The sequence below is a fragment of the Sorghum bicolor genome, chromosome 5, assembly GCF_000003195.3.
Source record: "Sorghum bicolor cultivar BTx623 chromosome 5, Sorghum_bicolor_NCBIv3, whole genome shotgun sequence".
NCBI classification, from domain to species: domain Eukaryota; kingdom Viridiplantae; phylum Streptophyta; class Magnoliopsida; order Poales; family Poaceae; genus Sorghum; species Sorghum bicolor.
Genome location: NC_012874.2, coordinates 57,224,163 through 57,239,991, shown reverse-complemented (window position 1 = coordinate 57,239,991; position 15,829 = coordinate 57,224,163). Strand labels below are relative to the sequence as shown.

Here is a 15,829-nt window from a genome sequence, read left to right as displayed (position 1 = left end):
GCAGGACCCTTTAACACCGGTTGGTATTACCAACCGGTGTTAAAGGGCGGGGGGGGCCCTTTAGCCCCGGTTGCCCGAACCGGGACTAAAGGGTGGGCCTTTAGTCCCGGAAGGGCAGCACCGGCTCGGGAACCGGGGCAACAGGCCCTTTCCGACCGGTGCTAATGCCCGATCATGCAGCAGCGTAAAAAATGAATCTTTCTTCTAAGATACTCCCGGAATCAAAGTTTCTTGTCTAGAACCGAACTGAAATTGCCTCCCCTAAATAGCATTACCATCCATTTCCTCCATCCTTCTGTTAGTTGACTTGTTTGACCATGTCAGTAATTTTGAAGGAGGATGACAAAATGCCCATGACCAAATAACCCATCACCGTGACCCCTGTTCCCCGACGATGAGTCGCGCTCGCGTCTCTCAGAGCCAATCTATCTTCGTCTGAAATTTTTTTTTAAGTCACGGTCCCTTATACTTTCTTAAGATCACAACATGCACAAAACGCCACCCATTTAAGTTATTGCATATGAGATCAATCCTTTATTGCACTACCATTTATTATGGCTCTTAGATTTTTATTTAAGGTTGGGCCAAACCCAATTGGATCCAGAAAAATATTTAGCACATTATTATTCGCATAAATACAATACAACAAATTGTACGTCACAATGAACTAGCATGTTTCCGGCCTTGTTTAGTTCCCTCACTATTGTTCACTTCAGCTTATCAGTCGAATCTGTCAGCCATCAACAGTGTTTTTCTCACACAATAAATCAGCCAACAGTACTTTCTACCATGGCTTATCAGCCAAACGTATTTGATATTGTCCAACCATGGACTAACTAGGCTCAAAAGATTCATTTCACAAATTACAGACAGACTATGTAATTAGTTTTTTTATCTATATTTAATGTTTCATGCATGTGCCGCGCGATTCGATGTGACGGAATCTTAAAAAGTTTTTGAATTTTGGGTGAAACTAAACAAGGCCCTAGTTGTAATTTTAGGAGGCTGCTTGGTCTCTCGGCCAGCTAGCCTCGCCTAGCTTGTCTAGGCAAGCAAAACCTTGTTCGCCTCGGCGAGCCATATTGGCTAGCATGTCTGGGCAAGAAAAACCTTGCCAGTGCAGAACCTGAGGTAAAGCTGGCTAAGAATTCAAACGTCTTGCCCATTTGAACTTCTAGCTCAGCAAGGAGACACACGATGGAACCCAGGAAATTGCCTCAGCAGACTTGAGAATCCCTGCAGAGGAAAAGCCAGCACAATTATGGAAATATGTGCAGCATATATGCTCAGCCAGTCAGTCCTCTGGATTGATACGTAAAGAGCAAAGTCAGCAAGAACGATCAAAGGACAATATCCTCATAACCGAATTACCACCGCCATCAACTCCGCGTTCGGTTTCAGTCCGTGTCGTCAGTGCCATACTGTGTTTGAATTGGCTGGTATGTCAAATCACCATGAAGAAAAATTGTCAAACAATAATGGACACCAAGAACAGTCTAGCTTTAGTCCGCTACTCATGTGGAAAAAGTCACTTAGAAAAAGTCACTTAGTCAAGTCTACGCACGTAATGATCGCTGTCAAGACAAGTGTAGGACGAAGTCACCTGCCTAAATTGAAGAGTTGTTGCAGGACTGTTCGATCAGCACAACTCTGAAACAAGAGCAGACACACATGCATGCTCTCTGTTTGTACTCATCATCATCATCAGCAGCAGCTTCCCGCCACAACACCCATATAAGCCTGCACATGCCAAGGCCTTGCCATTAGCACACATTAGAAAGGAGAAACCACGCAGAATCTCACACAAGATGACCTGCGCTGTGCGCGCCTGGGCATCCGACCGTGAGAGCATGGCAGGCGCACGCACGTCTGGAACGCACGCACTGCAGCTGCATCTGCTGCTGATCATGTTGCTGTTAGCGGCAGGCGTGCAGCGGTCCCACTCCAACATCGAGCGGGACGCGCTGCAGGCGTTCAGGGCTGGCGTGTCGGGCGCGTCGTCGTCTGGTGCTCTCCAGTCGTGGAACAGCACATCGCACTTCTGCCGGTGGCCTGGCGTGGCGTGCACGGACGGGCATGTCACGTCGCTGAACGTCTCCAGCCTTGGGCTCACCGGCACCATCTCCCCTGCCATCGGCAACCTTACATACCTGGAGTACCTCGTCCTCGAGAAGAACCAGCTCTCCGGGACCATCCCGGATAGCATCGGCAGTCTGCGGCGCCTACAGTACCTCGACCTCTGCGACAACATCGGCATCAGTGGGGAGATTCCAGAAAGCCTACGCAGCTGCACCAGCCTCAGATTCCTCTACCTCAACAACAACAGCCTCACCGGCGCCATCCCTACGTGGCTCGGGACGTTTCCCAACCTCACCTACCTGTACCTGCACCTCAACTCCCTGTCCGGCAAGATCCCGCCGTCGCTCGGCAACCTCACGAAGCTCCAGGCCCTCAGGGTCGATGAGAATTACCTGCAAGGCAGCCTGCCCCTTGGCCTCATGGATCTTCCTTCCCTCCAGACGTTCAGCGCATACCAGAACCTTCTGCAAGGAGAGATCCCACCCGGCTTCTTCAACATGTCGTCGCTCCAGTTTCTTGCCCTCACCAACAACGCGTTCCATGGTGTCCTCCCGCCGGACGCGGGCGCGCGCATGTCCAATCTCAGGGGCCTATACCTTGGTGGCAACAATCTGACAGGCCCCATCCCCGCGGCACTTGCCAAGGCCTCCAATCTAACGTGGCTCAGCCTAGCAAACAACAGCTTCACTGGGCAGGTGCCTCCCGAGATCGGTATGCTCTGCCCCCAGTGGCTCTACATGTCGGGTAACCACCTAACGGCGAGCGACGATCAAGGCTGGGAGTTCCTGGACCATCTTACCAACTGCAGCAACCTGCAGGGCCTTGCCCTTGACAACAACAAGCTCGGTGGCGAGTTGCCAAGCTCCATTGGCCGCCTCTCGAGGGAGATTCAAGCGATCTACCTGGGAAACAACCGCATATCAGGGCCGATTCCACCGGGTATCGGCAACCTCGTCGGCTGCAATTGTTGGACCTTGAATCCAATCTCTTCAACAGCACCATCCCGGAAGGGATTGGGAATATCAAGAACCTCATAGAGTTGGGGATGCAGGGGAACAGGTTAACCGGGCCAATCCCATCCTCCATCGGCAACCTCACCCAGCTGCTCCAACTTGATCTGAGCAGTAACACGCTGAATGGATCCATTCCTCACACTCTAGGCAACCTGAACCGCCTAACATCGCTCAACCTCTCGGGCAATGCCCTCACTGGCCACGTGCCAAGGGAAATCTTCAGTCTGGTGTCCTTGTCCTTGGTGATGGACTTGTCTGACAACCGATTGGACGGCCCACTTCCCCCTGATGTCTCCGGCCTCACCAACCTTGCCCAGCTAGTATTGACCGGGAACCAATTCTCCGGTCAGCTGCCGAAACAGCTGGACAACTGCAAGAGCCTGGAGTTTCTTGATCTGGATGGTAATTTCTTCGACGGAAGCATCCCACCGTCGCTGAGCAAGCTCAAGGGTCTTAGGAGGCTCAACTTAGCGAGCAACAGGCTGTCAGGGAGCATCCCACCGGACCTCAGCCAGATGTCCGGCCTGCAGGAGCTGTACCTGTCCAGAAACGACTTGACAGGAACTATTCCAGAGGAATTGGAGAACCTGACCTCCCTGATCGAGCTGGACTTATCTTACAACAACCTTGATGGCAGTGTACCGCTCCGCGGCATATTCACCAACATTTCCGGGTTCAAGATCACAGGGAATGCCAACCTCTGTGGTGGCATCCCGGAGCTCGACCTGCCCCGGTGTCCAGCAGCCAGGAACACACACCCTACTCGCTGGCTTCTCCAGATAGTGGTGCCTGTCCTAAGCATCGCTCTCTTCTTGGCCATACTCCTCAGCATGTTCCAGTGGTACAGGAAAAGGCCGGGACAAGCAATTAAAACTGATGATGATGCAACGCTGGATGATGTCCTGGACGAGATGAACTATCAGAGAATATCATACGCTGAACTGGACAAAGCGACCAACAGCTTCGCAGACACCAACCTGATTGGTGTAGGGAAGTTTGGGTCCGTGTACCTGGGCACCCTGCCCCTGCTACTGAAGGGTACTTCAGCGCCCGACAAGGTCGCTGTGGCGGTGAAGGTGTTCGACCTCTGTCAGATTGGTGCCTCCAAGACATTTGTATCGGAATGCGAGGCGCTGCGGAACATCCGGCACCGGAACCTTGTCAGGATAATCACCTGTTGTGTCAGCGTGGATGCGAGGGGCAACGATTTCAGAGCCCTGGTGTTCGAGTTCATGCCCAATTACAGCCTAGACAGGTGGTTGAACATGAACCCCAAGTCTGAAGAGTTGAAGATCATGAAAAACCTGAGTGTAATCCAAAGGCTCAACATCTCCGTGGACATCGCCGACGCGCTGTGCTACCTCCACACCAACTCCGTACCACAGATCATCCATTGTGATGTTAAGCCCAGCAACGTTCTCCTCAGCGACGACATGAGGGCGGTGGTGGGTGACTTCGGCCTGGCAAAGCTACTTCTTGAGCCGGGGAGCCACGACACTTGCAGCACCACAAGCACAGGTGGTTTGAGAGGCACGATTGGATATATCCCGCCAGGTAACTCCAACATCTTGTGTGCCAGACATATATTGACATGACAGTGTCAACCCTGCTTTAATTTGTGTGCTGTGCAGAGTACGGCACGACAGGGAAGGTGTCAACATATGGCGACGTCTACAGTTTTGGGATCACACTGCTGGAGATCTTCACTGGGAGGTCACCAACAGATGACGCGTTCAAGGACGGGCTGACGCTGTTGGAGTTCGTTGCCGCGTCATTCCCAGACAAGATCGAGCATGTCCTTGACCCGGCGCTTCTGTTGGTTGAAGGGATTGATGGCCAAGTGTCCTGTGGCTCCAACGATGGCGGTGCACATATCTCAGAGCACAAGTGCCTGGTCTCCGCTGTGAGGGTGGGGCTCAGCTGCACGCGGGCAGTGCCGTTCCAGAGGCTCAGCATGAAGGATGCGGCCACCGAGTTGCGCTCCATCAGGGCCGCTTGTGTTAGTTTGGCTGGGTAAAGGTAACAATGGAGGTGGGAAGGTACGTGATCGTATTGATCTCCATGGAATACAATCCAAGTGCCAAGTGATCCAGATGTGTATTCAGAGTTAAAAAATATATCAACACATAGTTCAATAACTTTTAGTGCCTGTTTTGATAGAGCTCCCTATGCTTCTAATTCTATGCTTTCGAGAAGTGATTCTCTACCTGAAAGTTCACATTGCATTCTCTATATGTGATAAACTATATGTAAAAAAATGATTACATGCGATAAGTGAGTCAGAAGTGAGGGTTTTTTTTTGTCTCTCTCTCTCTGTGTGTGTGTGTGTAGCAAAGGTTTCTGAATTCAGATGGAAACCTACTTTGGGAGCTCAGCCAACTGGATCCTTAGTAATCATGGTGCAATGCTACGTTGAAATAATGATCATGGTGCTTTTTTAAAAAAGATTTATGCCAATATTTTTTTCACTGCACTGAATGTATCCCTATATGTTTGCTGGGAACAAATGTGACTTGGAGAGTGGAGAAAATCTTCATATCTTGTTAGCTAAATGTGAACTAATTCCAGTAAACTACATGAAAATATTTGGTGTTCAACCAAACTATATATGCATTTGGCATGTGGTTTGGACTTTTTTTTTTGATTCAGAGAAATTAGTTCATGAACCTGTGCTCCACCACTGTTTAAACTCTTACATTGCATCAGTGGGGGACCCTGCCCAAGAATAAAGCTAGGGTGAACTTAGACTGCGATCTCTTACAGGCCACATCATTGCTATACAGGGTAGGATTTACTCACAGGCAAGACAGTGGACACACCTTTTTTACTCACTCACAGGCAATTCAACAAGCACCTAGAGAGCACCATGACACATCACGTCACCAGCTAAGTACGGGAGAAGTTAATTAGGTAATGGACAACGCACCTCTTTAGAAGGGCCCGAACGCCGGACTTGCTGAGCTTGTGACGACATGCTCCTCATGGCGGACTGACGGGCACACGGTGACAGACTGATGGCGGCATGGCAGCGGGGGCCAAACAGAGCAGATCAAGGGGAGGCGAAAGTGTGGTGGCGTGGAAGTGGATGAGGAAAACATCAACCTGGAGGGCGGGACTGGGAGCCTGAGGGAGCCGGCGAACCAACGAGGCGCCGAGCCTGCGAGCGCCGCCGCCGCCGCCTGCGTTCCACACTTCCACGCTCGGGCCTCCGAGTGTCGTGTTGCGGAGGCTGGGCCGCAAAGAATGATGGGCCCATGGGACGTTGGCCCACGGGAGTGGAGATGTACCATTGTGCCCCAGCCCAAGAACTCCTGAAGCCTGCTGCATGCTTGTACAACTAGACGAAATCAATTATGTTTACACACTCAATTCATATTTTAAACAATATACCCACTTGTATACACTTTATCCACTCGTGATAGTTGTACCAACTACACTATGTTATGTATTGATCATTTCTACTCCCTCCGTCCCAAATTATAAGTCATTCTAAGAATCTTAGAGAGTCAAAGTTTTTCAAATTTGACCAAATTTATATAGTAAAATAATAATATTTTTGGTACCAACCAAGTATCATTACATTCTTTGTTAGTTATATTTGTATAGTGTATCTATTTTATGACATAAATCTTTATATTTCTCTCTATATTTTTGGTCAAACTTGAAAATGCTTTGACTCTACACGATTCTTGGAATGACTTAAAATTTGAAATGGAGGGAGTATTACATCTTCATTGGTTTTTAATATGTATTTAGTTGAAAAACATAGCTTAAATTATATAATTGGTCTGTTGCGTTATTTTTGTGACATTATAAGTCTATATATATTAGTTTCCATTTTTTAGATCATTAGTTTTTATGTTTGTGTGAGTTCAAACTCTGATTATTGTTGTATTAATTTTATATTCAAAACTTCTTTTATATTTTTTTGGGTCAAAAATTTGACTGTCTCGTAGACCATGCTCTTTGTTAATTTAATGGTACAAACAGTCATTTCAGCTCACATCCTATATGACCTATAGTGCTCAAGATGGTGAGTTTCGGTTATCCAAGTGCTATTAAGTATATAATATTATTCTACAAAAATGAGAGTGTTAGAACTAAGACTTCGTTTTTTTTATAAGCCGTATTTTTCTGTCAGTCAACAGTGTTTTTTTCTCATAATAAATTAGCAAATAATATTTTCAGCTATAATTTTTTAGACAAGCAAATAGGCTCTAAATTCCTAGTATTGATATATCATATGTTTCAATCAAAACGTATAATTTACATTTGTAATTTATTAGCATGAATCATTAACATATATTTATTAAAATGAACGGCTACTTGGATTTTTTTTCTTGGTCGAAAAACTATAAAACTATATATGGTGACAAATAACATTTATGTTTATTCTTAATGAAATAATCATTGGGAGAATGGGAGAAGGCGCATGGGATCTGCATGCTCGATGGAAACTACCGTCATCTTCCCCAACACGGACGGGCGTGGTTTCTTCTGGCTCGGTCCGCTCTTCCCCAACGTGGACAGGCATGGTTTCTTCCGCCCATTGGCGGTTCTGATGATATTGATTTGTGCTTTACTATGTGGTAGACTAGATATTCTAGGTATAACTCTTTAATTTCTGGACCATTGTCTTATTAATTTATCAGAGTTTAGGCCTTGTTTAATTTTCAAAAAAATTGAAGATTTTTTTGTCATATCAAATCTTTAGACACATGCATGAAGAATTAAATATAGATATAAAAAATAACTAATTACACCGTTTGCCTATAATTTGCAACATAAATCTTTTGAGCCTAATTAGTCTACAAAATTGGATAATAATTATCAAATACAAACGAAGTGCTACAGTAGCCAAAGCCAAAAAATTTCTCCAACTAAACATGGCCTTAGCCCAATAGCTTTAACTACAGTAAACTTACTTTTTTGTTTGTCTTTTTTAATTAATTAACTCTCACATCTTGTGTCTAGATTTAGGCGTTACTGAAAAGGACATGAAAATGCGAATGTAGCATATCATTGCTAGGTATTTATTTTTGTAGTTCAATGTTATATTCTTGTTATTGCTAAGTATTTATTTTTGTAGTTCAATGTTGTATTCTTATAAATTGTATGGCAATATGTAGTTGGAGAATTTCTGATCTAAAAAATTTTCTTTGTAATAACAAGTTTTATACATAGATTATATAAACAACAGTGTAGTTTTTGGCTTTTCGCTACTAGAATTTGGTCCTAGTCCTAACCAAATCCTGGGTCCACCACTGCTTACGCAATGAGAACGAGTGTGGTTTCTTCTGCCTCGATACCTTGTAGACATCGCGTCTAACTTAGACTTCGTTTCTTGCTCTTTTTTCTCTTTTTTCGATAAATACAATGCCACGTCAGGAAAACTTAATAAATAGCAAGGTAATAAATGACCATAAAAATTATGCTAAGTCTGTATGAGAGTGTCCTAGCGAATTCAAGTTACAGGATGGCAGGGGAGAGAGATTACATTAAGAACATGTTAGACCACCGTATTAATGAATAGAGAGGTGATAAGAGTTAAAACTTTCTGTACTGTTTCTAAAATATGGATGTTTTGAAAACTAAGCTATAAAACCTACACTGAGCCTAAGGCTAGTCTCAATGGAATTTCATAGGGAATTTCATGCATATTAAATAGGATGCCACATCAGTAAATTTGGAGTTTTTGCATGAAACTAGAGCAGAGTGAGAGCAAAGAGAGAAGGAATCGTTTCATCCCATTGAAACGACCCAGCGGCGTTTCCAAGGACTCAGAAACTGTGTGAAATGCGCGTTGAGAGCCTCAGTTCGTTTCATCGCAGCTTCTTCTTCCTTCGTGTACGAGGACAGCGAGCTTGCCATCGTCAGAAGCGGGCGAGGCCGTCGGGTGCATCTCCGCCTCTAGTGAGGCCACCGGATATAGGTGAGGCACCTCCGCCACGAGCACACCTGCTGGGCGCGGGCAAAGCTGCGGGGCGCGCCTCTATTGCAAACGAGACTGTCAGGCGTGCACCTTCGTCGTGAGAAAACCGCCGGAGGTGGGTGAGGCGTCGCGGGTGCCTGCTCTATGCGTGCGAGCTCCGCTGTCGTGGGTGCTTGCTCCACTGCCGTGGGCTTCACGAGCTCAGCCGCGGGCTCCTCCGGCCGCCGAGCCCCTCCGCGTGGCTCTACAGCGAGGAAGCCTACCGAGGAGGCAGAACTGGTGGTTCGCATGTAGATGCAGCACCTGGTCCAGGCTCGCGTTGGGCATCAGCTCATAGATGAGGAGGTTGAAGTGCGTTGCTTCGTGGTAGCCACAGAGCGGAACAATATTGCGGTGTTTGGCCATGGCGTCGGTGAGGAAAGAGAGAAAAGAGAGTGACGATGGAACCCACAACAGACTAAAAATAATCTATAAAACTATGCAATAAAACTATACACTGAGAAATAGATTAATTTTATCTCAAAGTTTCATATTTTAGAAACTGAAAGATGAAACTTAGCATTGAGACCGCTTAAATGATGTATCCCGTGAAATTGTCTCGGCAACATTGATAATACTTCGAGAGAAAAAGTCATTACAAACATAGTAACGTGTGGAAATAAAGCACAAATCAATATCATCAGAACCGAGAATTCCCCGTGACATCCAAGGACAAGGAGCTCTGTTTCAGTCAGTGTCGGTGTGATACTGTCTTTGAATGGGCTGGACCGGCTGGTATGTGCAACAGGAAGAATCTAGCTGTAGACAACTACTACTGCTCATGTTGGCAAAAGTCACGCGTCTAGTCTAGGCACATAATGATCGCTGTCAAGACAAGCGTAGGACAGGTCTGTTCGCAAAAGCTCCGAAATCGTTGATTTATTATGAGAGAAATATTGCTAGGCGAACAGAATTAGCCTAAAGCCTTATTTAGTTTATGATTTTTTTAGATTTGGTTATTATAGCACTTTCGTTTGTATTAGGTAATTATTATCCAACCATGGACTATTTAGGCTTAAAAAAATTCGTCTCGCAAATCACATGTGCAATTAGTAATTTTTTAATCTATATTTAATACTTCATATATACGTTCAAATATTTGATGTGATAGAAAAACTTGAAAATTTTTAAGAACTAAACAAGGACTAAACTGAAGTGTTTTTACAGGACTGTTGGGTACAACTAGAGCAGACAAGATACATGCTCACTGTTTCTACTGTACACTGTGGGTTTGCATCACAACAACCTAGACCTGTACCTTTAGCACTATGTCTTCACTAGTTATCAACTATGCAATTCCCAATTGAAGCCACTTAGAAGGCTTATCCATGCGTGTGAACTGGAAAAATATTGCAGATTTATATGAAGTTCAGAAGTTGGGGTTCCACAAAACAATATATGGCAAATGAAACTGTTCGATCATGAATTAGTCTAAGCAAAATATAAACCCTAATTAAGGATTGGCTACTAAATATATAGTTTAAGGGGTGGCCAATAAAGGACCCTATTCACGCTGCTAAGGAACTCCAACACATTATATGGCCTATGGCCCACTACTGTAGTATTCTATGGAGGTGGGCAAAAAGGGTTAATGGAGATGGGCATTGCAACCGCCTCCAATCAAAGGCCTTGGCTAATAGAGGCTTAACGGAGGCAATTGCCTTTCTCACCTTGGTTAATCGACCAAAAATAATAATAATAAAAAAGAAAAACCTGAGCCCACCAAGCCCATCCACGGGCCCCGTGAGCCCATCCATGCGCCCCCACCACCGCCACCATTCACTGGCACTTGCTTCCTCGCAGAACCGCACACACCGCACGGATCTGCCCGCCCACCGTTGGATCAGGATCCTCCTCGGCGGATCTAGTGGTGACTGTCGGGATCCACCTCCGTGCTCCTCTAGTTGCCGGGATTCAGCCGTTGGAGCTATGCCGCTGCCAGATCAGGCTACTCCTCGCCGGATCCGAGTACCTCCTCGTCAAATTTGGTGGTGGCCATTGGGATCCACCTTCGTTCTCCTCTGACCACTAGGGTTTGGCTGTTTGAGCTATGTCGCTGCTGGATCAGGCTCATCCTCGCTGGATATGGTGGTGGCCACCGGGATCCACCTCTGTGGTCCTTCGGGCATTGGGATCCACCATTCCACATGCAAGAGAGACAGAGAGGGCCACTGCCAGCCACCATGCTCCGTGTTAGAGAGACAGAGAGGGCTACCACCGGCTACCGTGCTCCATGCGCAAGAGGTAGACAGTGAGAGGGGGCACAAGCGCCACACAACACAGATTAGAGGGGGCACGTGCACTGAATGGGGAGGAGAGGAGAGGGAGGTGCGAGCAACGTAGGGGGCACAGAGGGTGACAGAGTCGCGCGAGAGGGGGCAAAGCTAAGGGCACCACATGGGGTTGAGGCGCTTCTGAGGGTGAATAAAGTGAACTAGGGTTATATATATATATATATATATATAGGGCTGGTATATTGGGAGCCCAGGGCTACAAATAGCTATTGGAAGCCCCAGCCAGCCATCCCACCTAACCCACTACGAAGTTGACATGCGCGCAGATGGTGGACCCCTTGGGGTCCCAACCAATTGAACGCATAAAATCCTAGGTCAGACTGCGCAGAAAGTTTTTTATTCCAACAATGTATAAAATCTAGTGGTTGCATGAATTAAAATCAATTCGTTACCGCATAGAAACCTTTCTGCGAGTTAGTCGTTCCACCTAACTGCACCTGACACGTACTGACACAAGCTGACACATGCAGTCATATATGCATCCATTCTAATCTCGTCCATTTTTTCTTAATAATTCCTCAATGAAGCTTTCGATTCAAAAACGGTTTTCACCATTAAACTTCTGATATTTTTGTGCATGATTCAAGATCCATTGTGAATATTTTTTTGAAAAAATTTAAAATTCATAAATTTTAAATTTGAAATCACAGCACGTGATGGCCGATTGGATGCGTAGAATCAAGTATCATGCGTAAAAATGTTTTTACGTCGATGTTGCATAGAAATTAGTTGTTGGGTGAATAAAAATTAATTTTGTTATCGCATAAAAACTTCTTTGCGAGATAGATATTTCACGAAACAACTGTAATTGCCTCCACCAATATCATGCTCCTCACTATAGGGTGTATAACTAACATAGGAACAATTTATAAAATATAGAGACTGGACGTGTCAAATATGGAGATGATCTCGTCTTCCTCTAAACTTTGACTTTTGAATCATGGTATGTGATGGCCGATTGGATGCATAAAATCAATGGCCAAGATGCACAGAAAATTTTTGGTGCTGACGTTACATAGAAGTTAGTGGTTGAATGAATAAAAATTAATTTTGTTACCATCTAAAGCCGCGAGATGGACATTTCATCCGACACAACCGTGATTTGAATTATGGCACGTGATGACGATTAGATGCATAGAATCAAATAGTCAAAATGCGTAGAAAAGTTTTTGGCGCCAACGTTGCATAGAAATTAGTGGTTTGGTGAATAAGAATAATTTCATTGTCGCGTAAAAACCTTCCCTTCTGCATATTATTGATTTGAAAAATCGTGACCGCGTCCAACCACACCTTGCTCTCTAGAGAGGATGCATAAGTAATATAGGAAACAATGTATAGAAACACATAGACCATGAGAACCGCACACATAAAACATAAAGACGATCTCGTCTTCTCGAAAATTTAAAATTTTGAAAAAATAGCACGTGATAGACGACCGGATTCATAAATTCAGTGATCAAGATACACTTAAATATTTTTTGTGCCGGCATTACATAGAATTTAGTAATTTGATGAATAAAAAGTGAATTTATTATCGCATAAAAACAACATAGACCTGCTCCAACAATGTATAGAAACTTATACTCACAAGCATTAAGAATACAAAAATGTATAGAAGTGCTCCATTATGTGTATCGAAACTTATGCACACAAGCATAAGAACACTAAAATTCAACAAACAAATTGCAAAAATCCCTGGTCGCGTCGTGCTGCTCCTTTGCTATCTTCCATCGAACCGACCACCACCACTGAGTCGCACTAGCGCCGCCGCCGTGAACTACACGCCACCAACCGCCACCGCTGCTTCATACTAACACCGCGGCTGTGGACTGCATTTTTGTATCATCTAGTGATGTATAGAAGTCATCCAAAAGAATGCATGTCATAAAAACTATAGAAACATGTATAAAAATGTGATCCAACATTATATATAAATATACCTGAATAATGTATAAAATTATGTTCCAACAATATATAAAATATGATCTGTTAATGTATATAAAATTCTGCATAAACCTTGCCACTAGATTATCGCACTGAGTTGCATGCTTCTACATATGGAAATGTAACAACACATAGAACCTTGCCACTAGAAGCATAAAAACACTAGTGATAAAATCACAGAAAGTTGAGTATACGTATAGAAATGTAACCGTGCATAGAATAATCCGTCAAAATTTAGAAGCATCCGATATAGATGAATGGAGAAATAAATTTTAAATTGACCTTGTTGTTCATTCTATAGCTCAGATGGATGGCCTGGGGAGACCAACAAATATATCGGATGTCATGGGGCAAGCAGCCACTACCCACGACATATTATTACTTCTAAGCATAGAAAGCTTAGTGGAGGTAAGTAATTAGAAATTTACATCCAAAATTCAAAATTGCATGAAAATGAATTGCATAGAATCCTAACTCGTGAAGAGTGAATTTGAATGTGTAACAACCTAACTCGTGAAGCATAGAACACATAGTCAAGAGTGGATCAGACCGATACGAGCCCGAGACCAAGCCTAGATGACTAGAATGCTCCCCCTAAATGGCCGAGTGGGTGCATAGAAATATGAATATAAGTTTTTAATGAGGCCTGAAAACACAGTCTCACCATGCGTAGAAAACTATGCATGCAAGCAAAGTAACCGACTAGATACTTTTCTAAGAGCAACTCCAGCTAAAATCACATTACACACATGAATTGAACGCATAAAAAGCTAACTCATCAAGCATAGAAAAAAAAATCGATTTTAAAAGTCAATTGTAATCGACCATAATCTCTGGAGAAAGTAGTAATCACCAAACCAGAACTGTAGTAGTAAGTAGTCCGTAATCTTTACTACTGAACACTTTAGATCCAAACTAATCCACCACATGCAGTAGTAAATCAGTGTAAAAACTATACAAAAATAAAAGGGTTAATATTCAAGAATATCTGTAAACCATTCTTCACATTTATCAACTAGTGGACAGCTTTCTAATAATTTACACAAATTCTTGCGACTCCGAAGAGTGGCGAAGTATTGCCCAAACAGTACCGGCAGATATGATCGAGATCAAAATCAAATATGAATACGCGATGACACACTGAAAAAGGCAAGCACGTAACTTCAGCTCGATAGGTTTTAATTTGCTTCTGATTTTTACACCTGGTTGCTGGTCGCTGTCGCCGCCGGCGGCTCGACACGGTGCTGCGCGGACTTGAGCATGAACCCACCAACCCCCGGCCTTGTCGCTTGGGTCCTCGTCGTGGTAGATGTAGGCGAAACCTCCGTGCCTGGTGAGGTCCATGCCGGACATCTCGTCGTCGGCCGAGATGCACAGCAGGTCCAGCTTCTTGAGCGCGTAGAAGAGTGGGCCCATGCTTCAGCTCACCCACCCGGCGATCACCAGGATCTGGATGATCTGCGCGGCGAGGAGCTTCCCGCCGCTGCCCATGAACAGCCCGTAGGGCCTCCCGGAGCCGTAGATCTGCTCCACGTACTTTTGGCTCGCGAAGAGGCCCGTGAAGAGGACGCCCCAGGCGCCGCACCCGCCGTGCAGCTGCGCCGCCTCCAGCGGGTCGTCGAACTTGAGGCGCGCGGCGAGCGCGTTGGCGCTGATGAGCACCCACGCGGACACGAACCCGCAGACGACGGCCGCCCACGGCTCCACCTCGCTGCACCCGGCCGTGATGGCCGCGAACCGGCCGAGGAGAGACGACTGGGCCTGCACCTGCAGGGCCATCTCAGAGGAGAGCAGAGCAGAGGCGACGGGGTGGTTGGGGGTGGCGGCGGCTAGGGTGGCTGGATGGGTGGGATTAGGGTTTGGGGTATATATATTGGACCTGGTGGACTGTTGGATGGGTTAGTGGGCTGTACCTGGTTTGGTGGAACCAGAAAGCACACATTAGACTAGGGCTTCTAATAACTATTAGGAGCCCTAAGCTCCTAATAGTATACCCCTCTCTCTCTATATATATATATATATATATATTGCTCCTTTGGGCCTTAGTATTTTCGGAGGCGGGCCTTATAGTATGTTCACCTCCGAAAATTTATTTATGAAGGCAAGCTTCTTAATACGGCCGCATCATTTTTGGAGACAATTGTATTAATTCGACTGCCTAGGTTAATTAGTAACTAACTGAGGTGCTTACATTAAGGCGACCACCTCCGTTAACTGTTGACCAAGGCGGTCGCTCAGTGTTGGCGAACTTGGGGATAATAGAGGCAGTAAAAAATAGTGCTCGCCTCCATTCAATAAATAGTGATGCCATCTAAGAGAAATTTTTTAGTAGTTTAGGACGCAACACCCACACAAATTCTGGATGCCCACTTGTTCTGATGGTTCTGGTCAACTCTGAAGGAATTTTGACTTGGGGCCGGTAGCATTTTTTCATAGAATAATATTATATTTTTATAGTACTTTGAGGGCATCCGCAGTGGTTAGAGCTAGGTACTAGCTCTAAGCCAACTTCTCTAATAGTGCTAAGT

At 45.2% G+C, this 15,829-nt stretch overlaps 1 protein-coding gene, 1 long non-coding RNA gene and 1 pseudogene across 2 annotated transcripts; 1 reads left to right on the top strand and 2 right to left on the bottom strand.

The window, feature by feature from the left end:
- On the top strand, window positions 1,723-5,396 carry LOC8083147 (annotated as a pseudogene).
- Window positions 5,725-6,539, bottom strand: LOC110435663. The gene is made up of 2 exons (XR_002453470.1): window positions 6,019-6,539; window positions 5,725-5,946 (listed from the first exon to the last, which is right to left on the bottom strand). It is a non-coding gene; the product is annotated as an uncharacterized LOC110435663 (long non-coding RNA).
- LOC8083146 (ammonium transporter 1 member 1) lies at window positions 12,783-15,159 on the bottom strand. The gene is made up of 2 exons (XM_021461489.1): window positions 14,504-15,159; window positions 12,783-13,203 (listed from the first exon to the last, which is right to left on the bottom strand). Exon 1 carries the CDS (start codon window positions 15,078-15,080, stop codon window positions 14,721-14,723), a length of 360 nt encoding a protein of 119 aa, XP_021317164.1. The 5' UTR covers window positions 15,081-15,159; the 3' UTR covers window positions 12,783-13,203; window positions 14,504-14,720.